Source organism: Rhinolophus hipposideros (assembly GCF_964194185.1).
Source record: "Rhinolophus hipposideros genome assembly, chromosome: 19".
Classification (NCBI taxonomy): domain Eukaryota; kingdom Metazoa; phylum Chordata; class Mammalia; order Chiroptera; family Rhinolophidae; genus Rhinolophus; species Rhinolophus hipposideros.
In genome coordinates this window covers 7613189-7628602 of record NC_138065.1, presented here as the reverse complement: position 1 = coordinate 7628602, position 15414 = coordinate 7613189, and the positions used below count along the sequence as shown (strand labels likewise).

At 41.0% G+C, this 15414-nt stretch overlaps 1 protein-coding gene across 5 annotated transcripts in view; it reads right to left on the bottom strand.

Moving 5' to 3' along the window:
* SPAG17 (sperm associated antigen 17) overlaps positions 1-15414 on the bottom strand; it is a 166552-nt gene that overhangs the window by 134127 nt on the left and 17011 nt on the right. For all 5 annotated transcript variants that reach the window (XR_013991776.1, XR_013991777.1, XR_013991778.1 and 2 more), the window contains exons 2-3: positions 10199-10339; positions 9496-9579 (exon numbers count right to left, since the gene is read on the bottom strand). Coding sequence is in view for 2 of the 5 variants with exons in the window: in XM_081026597.1 (XP_080882723.1) it covers positions 9496-9579; positions 10199-10339 (225 nt within the window). In the remaining 3 variants the exon portion in view is untranslated. The remainder of the gene's footprint in view (positions 1-9495; positions 9580-10198; positions 10340-15414) is intronic.

Genomic DNA, 15414 nt, shown 5'->3' with positions numbered 1-15414 from the left:
AAACTATGCATATACTTCCCAACTTCCCCCAAATTTCATCCCCATGTTTCTCTGTATCTTAAGATATTTTCACTCCGTTTCTCAGCCAGAACTTTGGAGTGCCCCCGACACCTTCTGCTCTCCCTCACCCCTCACATCTTCCATTAGCATCCTAAATATACTTTGAACCTTTCTGCTCTGTCTCTACCTGGATACTCCTGTCCTCCTCATTGGTCTCCTCACTTCCATGCTCACCCGTATCCCAACTTATTCTTCACTCAGCAGCAAGAAAATATTTTTAAAAAGAACTCAGATTGTGTCCCTCTATGTTTTAAAACCCTTTATGGTTGCCCATTTCCCATGAAGTGAAAATGCAAACTCTTTCTTAACAAAGATTTACCCATCCCCGCAGATCAAGCCTCTGCCCACCTTTCTCTCTATGTTGCCGGCACACGGGGCTTTTCCATTCTTTTAACAGGATGACATCTTTCTTTTCTTGCCTCATCTTTGTACGTTACCTCTGCCTGAATATCTTCCCCATGTTTTTTTTTTTTTTAAGTTGGCTCATTTTATCTTTCAGTTCATCTTCAAACACTTAGTCTAAAGTATTTTCCACTGTAATTCTCTCTGATTTAAAACCATTATCCCAATTTCATAATTTTATGTAGATTTGCATATTTAATTTTTCCTTAATGCCTGCCTTTCCCATTCAAATACAGACTCTGTGAGAGCAGGAAATCTATTTTATTCACCAAGATAAACTCGACCATAGATTTGGTACATAATAGACACTGGAAATATGTGTGGAACACATGGAAATGAAGCATTTCCTAAACCTTAGTGACTGAGTATCACTTGATGATTTCGCCAAAGCTGTGTACCACCTATACTATGAACCTAATGTTTTTCTCTAAACTGACTGCAAACCAAGTTTTAAAATATAATTTAGCTCTAGCCTAAGCCACACATTTGGAGAAAATGCAACTTAATATTCAAGTTTTATTTTTTAATATACATTAAAATAAATATATATTTAATGAAATACTTTTTTTTAATCCATAAACCCTCTAAAATGATCTCCTGGGGAAGGAATAGATGGAGAAGACCGACTTTTGAATGAATGAGACCTGCCTTCTGAAATGTAGCGCCCGCCCTGGATTGAGTTAGGAGAACTGACACTGATTTCCACTCTGGCTGGTGACTGCGAACCAATCATTGGAGGGTGCTAGGTTTCCATTTCCCCATTTACACTACAGAGAGATTACCAGCTATTCTGCCCAGCTCACATGAGAGTGTAAAGATGTCATGAGAGAGTGGTTGTGAAATCTCTCTTTTTGCCCAAATGTGAGATTTTACTATTATAATTATGCTAGAAATGGTTACTACTACTGTGTATTACTTAGTGTGTGTGGTCATATTTACCCATTGCATGACACACCAAATAAGAAGACTGTATAGTAGTCTCTACCATGGGCATGAAGACCAGTATAATGGAATAGTCCAAATACCATTGACAGCTGACGCACCTTTTCTTTTTCTTCCCTCACTCACTTAACTGTTAGCTTATCTTTCATCAATTATATTCCACTTAGTGAAAAACCTGCTCCTAATGTGCCCACCCGTGTTCATGGCACCATTATTCACAAAGTCAGGCGATGGAAGCAACCGGAGTGGCCATCAGTGACTGAATGCATGAACGAAATGTGGTCTGTACGTGTCATGGAATACTGTTGTATGTAGTGTACTCATGCAATGAGTAGTATTCAGCCTTGAAAAGGAAGGAAATTCTGACACATGTTACAACCTTGAAGACATTATGCTGAGTGAAATAAGTGAGTCACAAAAAGACAAATACAGTATAATTTCATTTACATGAGAGCCTCGAGTAGTTAAACTCATAGAGACAGACAGAATGATGGTTGCAAGGGGCTAGGGGGAGGAGAGAAGGGAGAGTTGTTTTCCAATATAAAGTTTCAGTTCTATAAGATGAAAAAGTTATGGAGATTGGTTGCACAATGATATGAATAGATTTAGCACTATGAACTGAACACTTAGAAATAGTTAAGATGGTAAGTTTTATGTTATGTTTTTTTCCACAATGAAAAATTACCAATGAAAAAAACCCTGCTCATAGATGTTTCTAGTTCTTTCATGCTTCCATTCACCATGACTGTGAACAGAAATTTAAAAAATAATATTATCGCTATTTTAATTGTAATTATTCAATTATTAATATTAATAATTATCATTAATGACAGGTAAAGTTAACTGGATGCTTACTCTGTAGTACAACGGGTACCATGCTAAGTGTTTCACATTTACTTTTTCATTCAATCATCACTACAGCTTTATGGGGTAGATACTATCATCAATGCTGACTTTTCCAAGAGCAGTTATGTAAGTTGTCCGAGATTACATAGGTAAGAAGTAGTAGGATGAGGGTAAAAGCCCAAGCGTCTGATTTGGAGCAGTGCATGTAACCACTTGGTATATGTCTCACCAAACTAGCAGAAGGCATTCTGGAGATGAATTCAGCACCCACTGATTAGCGTAGGATTTCAGACAGGTCTCTTCCCACACCTCCATCTCTGGTGAATACGTATTAAATTCCCTCGCATTTCTCATCTTTCTCTCTTCCTTCCCCCAAAGAAAAGATTCAGTCACCTTAACCATTTACACCTTAACTGTAAGAATTAAAAATTCCTATTGATCAAAACATTTGGGCAGAAGCCACTCATGCGCGTGGCTCAAGAAAAACGACTAAAATCATTTGATGGCATAATCATCCACAGATATCCTTTCTTTTCTTTTCTTTTTCTCAGTAGTCGGGAAACATCACAGAATTACCAAGAGGTTTAAAAAAGCTTAATTCTAATTACTAACAAGAGCTTGTCTTTAAGGAATGTTAAACCACCCCAACCACTCGCAGAATCTAAACTACGTTATCTTCATTTTTTTGTGTGATGCCAGCAGAAGGAACGGAGGCTTCTGAGTCAACTAGTTATTTACGTTGTCTGAGCTCCACTTTCACTACTTGTAAGTATCTCCTGGCAGGTTGTTAAGAAGATAGGGTTGGCTAATAATTGGCTATTATATAGCCAGGGCACAAGACTCAGAATAAACTAAGTGTTCCATCAGTGGGGACGATTATTATTACTATATACAAAGGTGAGTTATTCACAGTCTTAAATACAGGAATAGTATGATACGGTCTTCCTGATTCCTTCCCTGACATCCTTCCAATCATGGCGGACGTGAAGTGCAGAGCGTTACACAGGCTCCAGGACCCCCCGCGGCCAAGGCTGTGATGGCTGCTCTCCCTTAGCTGAAACTTGCTTCATTCTTGTGGCTGCTCCTGCACTGGTTTGTGTCCTGGAATTCTTGAGGAGCTTCTTGCCTCACCCAGTGGTTCTCCCAGTGACCCAGTGTCTTCGCCAGCTCCCCAGTCCTTGCGTGATGTGTGTTTGCTGCTGCTGAATCCCAAGCTCCTCAGTTTTGGACGCCCCTCCTCCTAGACGTTCACTACCGGCCACACAGGCTGGCCAGCTGCCCGTGCCCCGGGATGGGAAAGGCCTAGGGAGGTAGCTGGATGTTTTGGAATGCCTTTGCTTGAGTTGTGCTTTTCTTTGAGAACAGAACTCTGAGAGGCAAACATGCCTCTGCCCCGGGAAGCCATACCTAAAACAATAGAACCCTCATCTTCTGCTCAGTGACTAGCCTGGACTTGACTTTCTCTGCCGGGCTGCTCTGTCCTCCTCCTTCAGAACCGTGGAGGCTCAGGGGGTAACACATCTGACTGCTCTTTTTCCCATCTTGACAAAATGCGTTCGGTTGCAAGTCTTCATAACCCTTTCCCCGGTAACTGTTCCTACCGCTCTGATTTCGAATCATCCCTTCTGTGGGTGAGAAATGCCTCCGAAGCCCAGCTTTTGGCACAGTAACTTCTAGATTGTTTTTATAGTCCCAATGTAGTACTTCTCTGTTATAGCTCTATATTCCTAAATTTTGTTCCAAGTCATTATTTTACGTTTATAAATATCAGGTTGTATTAATTGGTTCCAGCTTTCAAAATGTTCCATCCGAGGTTATTTTCTGCTATTTTGATAGTGGTTTTCTGATCCTGGAGTGCTGAGGTCCTGATGAGGGCCATGTCCTGCAAGCATCCCTAAAGGACTGACGTGGAACGGAAGAGACACACAGGTCCTGGGCCGCACTGTGTTCTTTGAAGGCTGTACTGGGCCATAATAGCTTTAAAGAATTTCAACAAGTTCCGAAGACATGACCTTCCCTTTCCGAAAACCATGTTGGCCGGGCTTGCCTTCATCAAGCTGTGCTTTTCTAAGTATCCTTTCACTTGATCTCCTGCAGCAGTTTTTAATACTTTCCCCACAAGTGAAGTTAAACTAACTGGCCTCTAATTTCCTGGTGTGTCCCTAAGCTCTATGAAATAACGGCATTAGGTTGGCTCCCTTCCAATTCTTCCCGAAGGTTTTGTTTTGTTTTGTTTTAAAACGCAGGATCGAAAAGGCCAGACAATGCTTCCTGTCTCCCTTTTCCTTCGTTTCTTCCATGACATACGGCGCTTTCTGTTCCCAGTAGATCTGCCATTTTAATAACTTTAAACCTCCTTGAATGTTTTCACATATTATTTGTTCCTATCTCTGAAGCAAGAGTTTCCCATTTTTCATTTCAACAAGGGCTACCCCCCTGATCCCCAAAATAAGAGCTTACAATCCTATTGAATAGATTGTTAATTTGAGGCACTGTTTAAGAAACAAGTTTTATATTAGGATTCTGGAAAAGGGTGGCAACCAGGTTATAATTGATTCTGTGTTCTTTTGAGTTATTATGAATATATGCTTGGGAAAGAGCTATGAAATATATCCTTACACCCATGAGTAGGGAGCAAAAAAAAGGAACTATTACATCTGGGGATACTAATCCAATGTATTAGCAAAGTGTCTTAAAAATGTGGTGAAACTAATTATATCTGATGACATAAAATTTGCATCCTATATCTTTTTTTAACTGCATTTGGTCTGTTATTTTCAAATCTAATATAAGAAATATCTTTCCACATGTAATAATCTCCCGGAATGATTTCCTAAAAGAAAGGTCCATATAGATATTTTAATTAAAATATATCAGTGAAAAAAATAAGGCCTTATTTTTTTTTACTGATAGGAGTAGAAAGGAAAATTAATAATTATTTGTATTTGTAAAATTGCACTGTATCATATCATCTTCAGCACTGTCTGAGTCCTTTATTGTTTAGAATTGACTATTGAATGAGCCACCAACGAGGGCATAAAAAACTTTATTTGTATAGACCATTTTGTTTCTGTAGGCTTTTGTTTTTTTGTTTTGTGGTGACCTAATTTGTCTTCTGTGAATAAGTCACAGACAGACACGTAAACCACAGCCTACGTGTGGATGGAGGCTATCCAGGTCGAGGTACAATGACCGCCATCATGAAATGAAGAGAACCATGATGTGGAATCTAACCCTTTGAAGAAAGTTGACTTTGATGTAGATAAGTTGGATAAATAAATCCCTGCCCCGTTGGTAGGTCTTTTTCTTTTTAATTTATCAAAGCCACAAGTTCAAGGTCCAGAATTTGCACATCTCTCTTATAAGGCTCATTTACTGTGTATCAGATTTCATCGTAAGTGGGAATATCTTTACATGGACAGCACACATCCACATTTCTCATAGGGAACATTTCAGTTGGCTTTGAGTGATCGTTAATATTTTCCTTTTTAATTCTGGCCAGGGCTGACTATAATTGCAAATGAACATGTCAGATTCTCTATGTGGGCCATAAAACATATACACACATGTGCTCGCTTCGGCAGCACATATACTAAAAACATATACACACAGAGAAATATCTGTGTAGACTTAGCAAATAAATTTAAGTTCCAGGTATGAATCTGAAAGCATAGATTTTTTCCCAGTGTTTGATATAGAGTGTTTTCTCATAGATTTCCATCTTTAGGATTTTAAAGTTATAATTAAAATAGGTTCAGGATTTACCTTTCTATTTAGTATATATAGCACCATGTAACTACACATTCATTCATTCGGTCTTCTTCCACTCCTATGTCTTTGCTTAAACTGTTCTATTTTTTTAGAGTACCCTTTCCCACATTGGAATGTCAAAACCTACCCATCCAAGGATGAACAGCTCTGAGCCCTGTGAAAGAGTAAGTTTGTGGTAAAGTGGAAAAACTTGAGGCAATGTATTTAACTATGGTTAAATCCAAATTCAATTTTCTAATTAGTAGGCTTTCTACCTTCTCTTTGCTTCCATCTCCCTATATGTAAAACGAGGATGTTTCTATTTCCTTTTAGAATTGTGATGTGGGTTAATTGGGATAATACATTTAAAAAAGTCAAAATTATCAGGACCCTTTTCCTTGCCTTCCCAATACTATCTCTACAAAGTGTCTCTAGATCCCACACCTCTCCCCAGCCACCCTACCTAATGGTAATCTCATCTTCTTTGAAATGCCCACAACACTTCGTCTGCCCCTCAAGGCTTTCACAATTTTCTGCATTGGGTTATTTATTCATTCAACAAACATATATTGAACACGTGCTATGTGTGAGGCTCCTATTTTTTTTCGATGTTTTTCTTAACTAGTCCTCAGCTTCTTGAGGTTCGAGTCTTTATAATATTCATGTTCCCCACTCCATTCTCTAGGTAGTGTTTGACACTAGTGCTTGAACAGGAATATTTGGTAAAATACCACTATTTTGCAAAACTGATCACTATATAAAACAGGCAATATCTGTATCCATTTTCATATGTGTCCACATCCTCGAAAAGGACTCCATGTTGGAAGTTGTGCTTACATGTAATGCCAGTGCATGAGATTATCACCTTCATCCTCATTATTAAATAATAATAATAATAATAATAAAATAGCTAACATTTCTGAGACTATACACAACGACGATTATTCTATTCCCATTCCCATATGAGTCCATGGGGTAGCTCCTTTCAGAGCAAAACACAGCTTCCAAAAAGAGGTGAATGAACAAATGGGCTGTAACTATGTCTCTGTGGAATTACATTAGCATAAATCTAAGGTGGTTTTCAAAGACCTGTGGTTTATAAGTAAAGACTCTCTCATATATACAATATCATGGCTAGATGAAATTCTAAAGTTTCAGGGGAAATGACACAATTTCAAAAGGAGGCTATGTGTACACAACACCAAGCCATCCAAATGAGACCTTGAGCCAATCATTTAGGAATGTGGTCCTTGCTAGCCCAGACATTTCAAGTCGTTATTGGAAATATGTGATGCAGTTCCGACACTATTTTACTACTTGTGGATGAATTGTACTAAAGCGAAGTTTCACTTTAATTTGGTGCTCCTAATGCACCACAGGCTAGGAAACCGGGGAGCCAAATTGGTTAGAACTGTGTTTAAAGGAAGAACGGCGAGGCTCTGATTTGAGGCTAAGGAGAGTATCCTACAAATACAAATCAACCGAAGCGCATTGCTTTTGTATCGATTTTGAGTTCTCGCCTCAAAATGGAGGTCTTGAAAGGAAACAGAACGCTATGAATTTCCCATGTAACGTGAGCCATTTTATTAGATGATCTTTTCTTCCCCGTTGCAGAGTTTTCCTTTGAGAAAGAAAATATAAGACTTCCTAAACAAGTGTGGCAAGTGCCCCCCTGTTACATGTCACCGTGCAAGACTTCAGGCAGAAACAGACTCGAGCAGGCTGTCCACATCCTTCCAAAGTGCAGAGATCTCACACAAGTTTGGCTTCTGGGCCTTTTTCGTGGTCACCACTCACAATTAACTTGGGGCTCTCAGCAGGTGCTGCCTGAAGCTTTTTAGTTCCCTTCGGATGAGGTACCAGGCGGCGAGAGTGCCCGGCCAGGTCTTAAGTGTGGAGGGATGGAGACGAGACATACTCCCCTCTTCTCCAGATGTGTGTTCTATCCTTGGCTGATCTGACCAGGAGCCATTTGGTTTTGGCTCTTTATGCATTTTTGCTAAAGCAATTGATATTAATGCACGTCTGGTGCCCCCAAGGTCCCACCCCTGTGGTTCTCATCCTGCCTTCCCTTTCCTTCTGGAACCATTCAGAAAGGGTATGTGAGCGGATGAGGGAGGCTTCTTGCCCAAATGCTTCACTGGAAGAATGTGGTACAGCCAGATGTGAAACGGACCTCCCCTGAGTGAACGACACACAACCAAGAGTCACTGCACATCCTGCAAAGACAGACCTTCCTAACTGAACGTGGCTTTGTACACTGTGCTACCCCACATCCAAGTCGAAATGCTATCATTCCTGATTTTTACGAAGCATCTCTGAAGAAGAAAGAGTCCTTTGGGGGCTAATTGATCCCAGGCCTCACAACTGGACATAGTAGGTTTCTATGGCTACTTCAGAAAACATTTTCCAATAATTTAAATCCAGGTATCACATAATGTTTCAACTGGAGCACACACATTGAGAACATTATCACGAAAGATGGTAGGTACGTTATTTAACTCTAACAGCACAGAATAAGGTTTTCATGACAGTGAGAGTAGTGGAGCGAGAGTTAATGCTATAAATTCCACAGCCCTGTCAGGCGTAAATAAATCCAATGAAACTTATTCAGATGGTATTCAGGCAATCCTACAGGGGCCATTATGAAATCATCCAAGATCTGAGACACATAAAAACTTTCTTAGTCACCACTGAAACCAAGTGCAAACAAGTTCGTCTTCGAAAGATCCAAAAATCCTTACGCTTTCAGTCTGCACAGCCATAAAACAGTGCCTGATGAATTTTAAGTAATATTCTAATTAATCACTGGATTTTATAGTGTCTTGCAAGCTGTGGGTTAGATATGAACAAGGCAGAGTAAGAAGAAATCCCCTTGCACTTAGCATGAGTTGTAAGTCCTTTGCACAAACCCACTCGTCAGCCAAGCCAGACTCGTGTGAGGAAGCATCTGCTAGGCCTGGAATGGACCGCCCGTCAGAAGATTACTGTCATTTTCGCACTGATTCAAGTAGGATATAAAATGTGCACAAAGTTCACAAACAAACTGATGGGAAATTATTCCAACTGTGGCTCTGTCGTGTGCAGGAAACAGTGTTGGGGGTATTTTTACATGATTTCGTTGGTGAAATGAACAGTTTATAATACACGAATAAAACGACCTCCTTTCATACTCTGACATACTCAGTAAGAGCCATGACTAAGTATGACCAAACACTCTTATATGTAAAAATTTCTGATTTATCTTCTTTAATTGGATGCAGTGAAGGTGTAGACAATCTAGAACCATGTTATTCCTAGAAAGGGATTTAGTTAAAAGGGAGACAGATTTTTTTTTTTAAGGGCCCATAGTCAGGAACAAACAGCTCCAATGAGTAGCATGACTTTTGCTTTCAAAGAACGAATTAAACATTTTAAAAGTGACTGCAAGATGACCACTTCAATCCTCATTTTCTAAAATGTACAAAAATCTCTTCAATAAACACGTTCACCTACCTCATAATACAAGGGAGCACTACCGACTGGAGGCTTCTTTGCCTTTTTAGATGGAGTTTCAAAGAGTGCATTTGATTCATTGATCTGTAAGAAAATTAATTCGGCTACATGAAAAAGAAAGGCGTGCGTAGAGAGCACATAGATACACGTTAACTTCCACACAGCTAAGTGACTAGAGGGGTTGCGGAACTCAGCAAGGGAGGGCCATTTATGGAGGAGGTGATAGTTATTGCCACCGTGGTAAACCGTGAAGTCACCACCTGGGTATGAGCCACCTGACAGGACTGGCTGGTCCCCTCTGGCCTCTGATGCCTACGATTCTCTGTGGGCTCCATTCTTCTAGTTAGTGATGGGCTGCCTGGAACACGAAATAGTTTCATCTTCTGTTACTATTGAATCCTTCATTCCATAATTCCTCACGGAACCTAGCGTGGAGTCCGGCATGCCCTCAGAAGTTTTTATGAAATGAATGAATGGTGAACGGGCAACATCCACGGACTAATAATAAACATAATAATTAATAATAATAACTTCAGATCAAATGATTCCAACTTATGCTAGCTACGTGTTTGTTTAAAGTAATCCACCAAAATTTACCCAACGGCCCACGGATATGATAGTTTTATTTATTTCATTATTTCATTCTATTATTTTAAAGGAAAGACAGTCTCCGAGGGGCTTGGGAGTGGGAAGGGACGGGTACCTGCTGAAGGATGTCTTGCCACGACACCACACTGAAGAGTTTACGCTGCGGGACCTGGACAGCGAGGGTGAGGGCTTGAATGAGAAGATCGTCCTCAATCCGGTTTCCAACTACGAAAGCGATGGAGCCCCTCCAATCGTCCTGTTACCAAACCAGGAAGGAATTAGATTCTAAACACTCCTGACGAGGTAATGGTGTGTCAAAGGCTTCCACTGAAAGACAGGAGAATTTTCCTGCACACCCTGTTTGAAAGACAACCTGGTAGTGTACTGGCATCGTGATTCAAGTGGCCGCCAGGCGGCAGTATTGTGCCAAATTTCACGCGACTTGACCAAAACGCACTTTGCTTGAGAAAAAAAAAGGCCTTATAGTGTAAGGAAAACAATTTTAAAAAGTGACACACTTTCACTAGAATGCTCAAATAATCTGGTGTTGGAAAGCAATCGTTCATTCCTTTGTTACAAAACATACATTGACATACAATCTCAAAAGTTGAAATCTTTGTTTTCTTCCCAGACACATCCTAAGACGCTAAATAGTGCGAGGCACCGAGTAGGAGCTCAATAAATATTTATCGAATGCTGGGTAATATTGAATTAGTTGACAAATGGGCTTTTCCGTAAGGTGAAAATTCAATCCCTGAGCTTTTTGTGAAGCACAGAACTAGAACACATCCTTTCCTCCCAACATAACACAAGAATTTCACTGTTAATTCACCAATGAGTTCTTTCCACGTCAAGAAATATTAAACCTGGACATGAAATTTTACATTATTAAACTTGGACATGAAATTTTACATCATATAATTTAAAGAAATGTTACGAAAGACAATATTCTTATTCAGGAATCAATCCCTTGCTCTCTACTATAATTTCTAAGAAGCAATTCTCCGGAGGCGATTAAGAATGGAACTTACTGAATTACCTACTGTGTGGTAGGTACCCAAACTCATACAAATCCTTGAACACTAAGGATTTCATGGGCAGATGGGCCAAGTAAACACGATAAAGACATTAAGACAGAGAGAGAATAAATAATAAGGGAGGGCATTCCAGCCATCCGAGATCTCCAGATCTTAGTTCTCCATTTATAAAACAAAGGGGTTTGACAGGACAAGACCTACGTCCCTCTTAGCTCCACTCCAGAAATTGATTCAAACAGAGTAAAACGCCTCCCTGGTGGATTCCAAAACAATGTCTAAGAAGACTGGGAAATATTTTCCACAAACGTAATGAAATGCATAATCTTATGTGGTTTTCTCTGTTTTCTGTCCAGTTCACTGCCCGGGTACTGACAGAACTAGGGCATAGACGGGACAAAAAGAACTCAGTTCAAATTCTTCCTTCCCATCACACAGTGCTTATCGTTCAACTTCTCTTACTGCTCTCCATGGAGACGTACAACCTAACAAAACCCGCCCAATTTTCAATGGTGTCACCAAAATAAAAACCACACGTGGAAGCACACAAATGTGTATTTTACCTATAAAGAGCATGTCTGTGTGTATTTGTGTGTACATGCAAGTAGGCAGCTCTGTGTGTGTTTCCCTCTGTTCTACTGAGTTTAAAACCCGTTTTTTGTTGTTGTTGTCGTTTGCTAAGTAAGCCTAAGACTGCTATTCTATTTTTTTAAATATTCTGATTCGGACAAGAAGGAATGATATGTATAATGGACGTGTTAGAAAACAATCCCAAGATCACAAAATGACCTTTCCCGCACTGGCTGCCTTTCTTTTCTCTCGTCTGCTTTCTCAGCCAAATACGCAACTAGAATCGTCATTGAAGGAGGAAGTTCTCTTTCACTCTCACAATAAAGCACACGCGGTGCATGAACAGCAGTGTGTGAACAGGTGATGCTTTGAAGTTCCTGTCAGGCACACTTTCCGACACTGAGGATTTGAATGCCCGCTTCTCCCCCTTGTCCCGCCCCTTACTGCGCATGTCCCTGCCAATATCTGAAAGCTCATGGTGACAAGAAAGGATGGCCTCTCAGCTCTTTTGGAGACGATTCAGAAAAAGGGCACCGTCACCCAGTCTACCCACTAGTACCTGCTGCCGGAGGCAGATGTTGACTGTTTCAGACCAGAAAAAAAGAAAGAACACAGAGGAAGGAACTAACAATTACTGAGAAACGCCATGTGCCAGGCATGTGTTATCTCATTAAATCCCTAAATAATCTCTTTAAATAGGTGCATTAATACTTTATAGATGGAAAAACAGAGGGCCTAGCAAGCTAAAAATCTTGTTAACGGTCATTTTGGCACAAACCGCATGGAGACCACATACTGGCTTGCGATTTGGGGATCATTTCAGAGCAATTTTGAGAGCAAGCCTTTGGGGTCAGAATCCCTTTCTATAATCCTAAAATTGCACCTAATGGCTACTTCAGCCACAGTAAACGTAACAGATGGAGATTTATATCACACGTCAAAGTGTATAAATCTTCAAAAATAGATTATGTATTAAATCCTTAAAACACCATAAGATTACCTTTTAATAAATGATAGTTTTACAAAGACTCAAAGAGGTGAAGGAATTTCCCAAGGTCCCCCTCTCTCGCGAAGTGCAGTGCTTTTGCTACTTTGCTCTAAAACACATGTTAACACAGGACCTGCCCCTCTGATTCATGGCACTCTAGAAACTTCTGGGACCCTGCAATCACTGTGAGGTGAGGCAGTTCACCTGGGCTACAGCAGGCCTAGATTTGTTCAGGTTCCGCGTGCTCCACGAGGCCTGCTGAGTACCTAGGCCATGTATCTCCATCGGAAGGGGTCTGAAGAGTCCCGCTGATGTTAGCATTGCATCTACACTCTCCAGCCCACCAAACTCTTGCTCTAGAAATCGGATTTGGCAAAACAGGCCCCCAGAGGGCTTTGTCGGAGTCACGGATTAGTGTCCAACCACTTCGCCAGCACCCAAGGAAGCATGAAATGGATTGACAGAGGGCCGTGCTGCAAAGCAAGATTGCCTGCAGAGAAGGGTGCACCCACAGGCACACTGCACTAGGGGGCAGCCAGATGCCAGGAAATACACAGTCATCCGGATAATCAAGAGCACATTGCATCTCCTGTCTAATTAGGAGGAACCATTCCATGATGTTCTGCAAATCTCATCCCTGAATCTTTCTCTTCGTAGTTCAGGATAAAGGTAGATTCCAAGTTTCTACTAACTGGCAGCAGGTTTAGAAAGAGGAAGATTTTTTGGGGGAAAAAATCAACCACAAATTGGATTTGACAAAATACTATTAAACGTACCCCATCCACTCAGATTGCACCCAACACACAGTCACACAAAGTCCTTAAGTTTGGATTCAGCAGGTAGCGAGAGAACCTGAGCACAGAGAAAACAAAGGCTGGCCATGGGGGAGAGATGAAAGCACCATGGTACAACCTGGCGACCCTACCTAGCCCTGGGTGAATTGGTTTAAGGCAGTTCAAGAAGTTTGGGTGTAATGAGCAGCATGAGCCTCGAGAAAGAAAACATGAGTCATCTTAGAAAACTACACTGGACGTATCCAGTGGTGAACGACGAGGGATGTCGTCTGGCACACCTCAGACACCTCCGGAAGCAGTCAGCTCTCTCCTGCCAGGAGGCACGTCCCGTGCAGGGCTATTGCTGAGTCTTGCCCTCTCGTAGTTATTGACCAAGCCATTCAAAGGGTGGAATGAAGTCATGTATGGACACAACCCATTACCTTTTATTTACTTTATCAGTCTCACCTAATTTGAAGCCCGGCAGGAGGGCGTCTGAACCCAAACACTTTCATCCTGGTCTCCTAAAGCAACAGGCATCCATGTAAATGCTGAAAACCTGGCTGTCCCACATAATTATATGTACTGTCCCAGAGACATGGGGTAGATTTATAACTATTTTTCTTTCATCTATGGCAGAGTCCCCAAATGTTATTTAGGCATTCCTATAGCCTACTGTCATTCCAAAAACCCTTCCGAAAACAGTAGCTCTTGGGCTCTGGGATTGAAGACTGCTTCCTTCTGTTAGTACAAAGAATCAGCGGGTATGGTGCGTTGGCCCGGCAAGACCCGAGATGAGATTCCCACAACCCTCCCTCGGCACTGACCAGAGCTGGATGAGCTCCGAGAACCAATGGCGGTCAGCACCTTTATCTGGAGACAACATATGAGCCCCAAGTAAAATCAGTGCAACCCTGAAAAAGTCATGTTTCGTTGAGTTATTTAACGCTGGGCAGATAGGCAAACCTGTACTTGATATCAGTACTCTACTGAAAGGATAGCCTTTGGTTAAGTAGATTTATTGCCAACTGGACATGGATTTGTGAATGTCTTTCTCATACACAGTTTTTTCCTTCAAAAGGAGTCTTGGATCTCCATCAGCAAAGGAGTGTTAGTATGGGCTGCTGGCCAGCAGAAGAAATATTTTTATTACATAGAACTGGCTGCCATAATTGCATTTGTTAAAAAGGAATTCTAACTGTAAAGTGAGTTGGAAATATAGGTTAAAAAATAGGTACACACGGTTATATAATAAACGAGAACAATACAAATGACCAGGATATGCAGGTATTGAACACCTTTTACTGTCTTGACGAAACTAGTGCTTATTAGAGACGCTTTGCTAATTAGAGGTTCCTCACAAGACTGCCTTTGAATCCTCACTTACCTGCGGGGGAGATGACGTTCCAAGACTCCCAGTGGATGCCTGAAACCGCGGATAGTACCAAACGCTATGTACACAATGGCTTTTCCTATATATATGTACCTGTGGTAAAGTTTAATTTACAAATCTGGCACAGTCAGAGATTAATAGCAAGAGCTAATAATAAAAGAGAACAATTATAACTATAGACTGTAATACAAGTTATGTGAATGGCTCTGGGGCCATTATTACGTGAAATAAGGGTGACTCGAACACAAGAATCCTGAAACTTCGACAGTCGATCTGATACCCTAGACGGCTACTAAGTGACTAACGGGCAGGCAGAGTACACAGCGTGGAGACGTTGGACAAAGGGAAGATTTACGTCTCGGGCCGCACGGAGCGGGACAGTGCAAGATTTCATCATGCTACTCAGAATGGTGCGCAACTTAAAACTTAATGAATTATTTATTTCCGGAGTTTTCCATTTAATATTTTTGGACTGTGGTTGACTGTGGGTAACTGAAACCCAGGAAAGCAAAACCACAGAGAAGGGGGGATTGCTGCAGTTTGACATATTATCATCATGCTCTTTTTATAAGT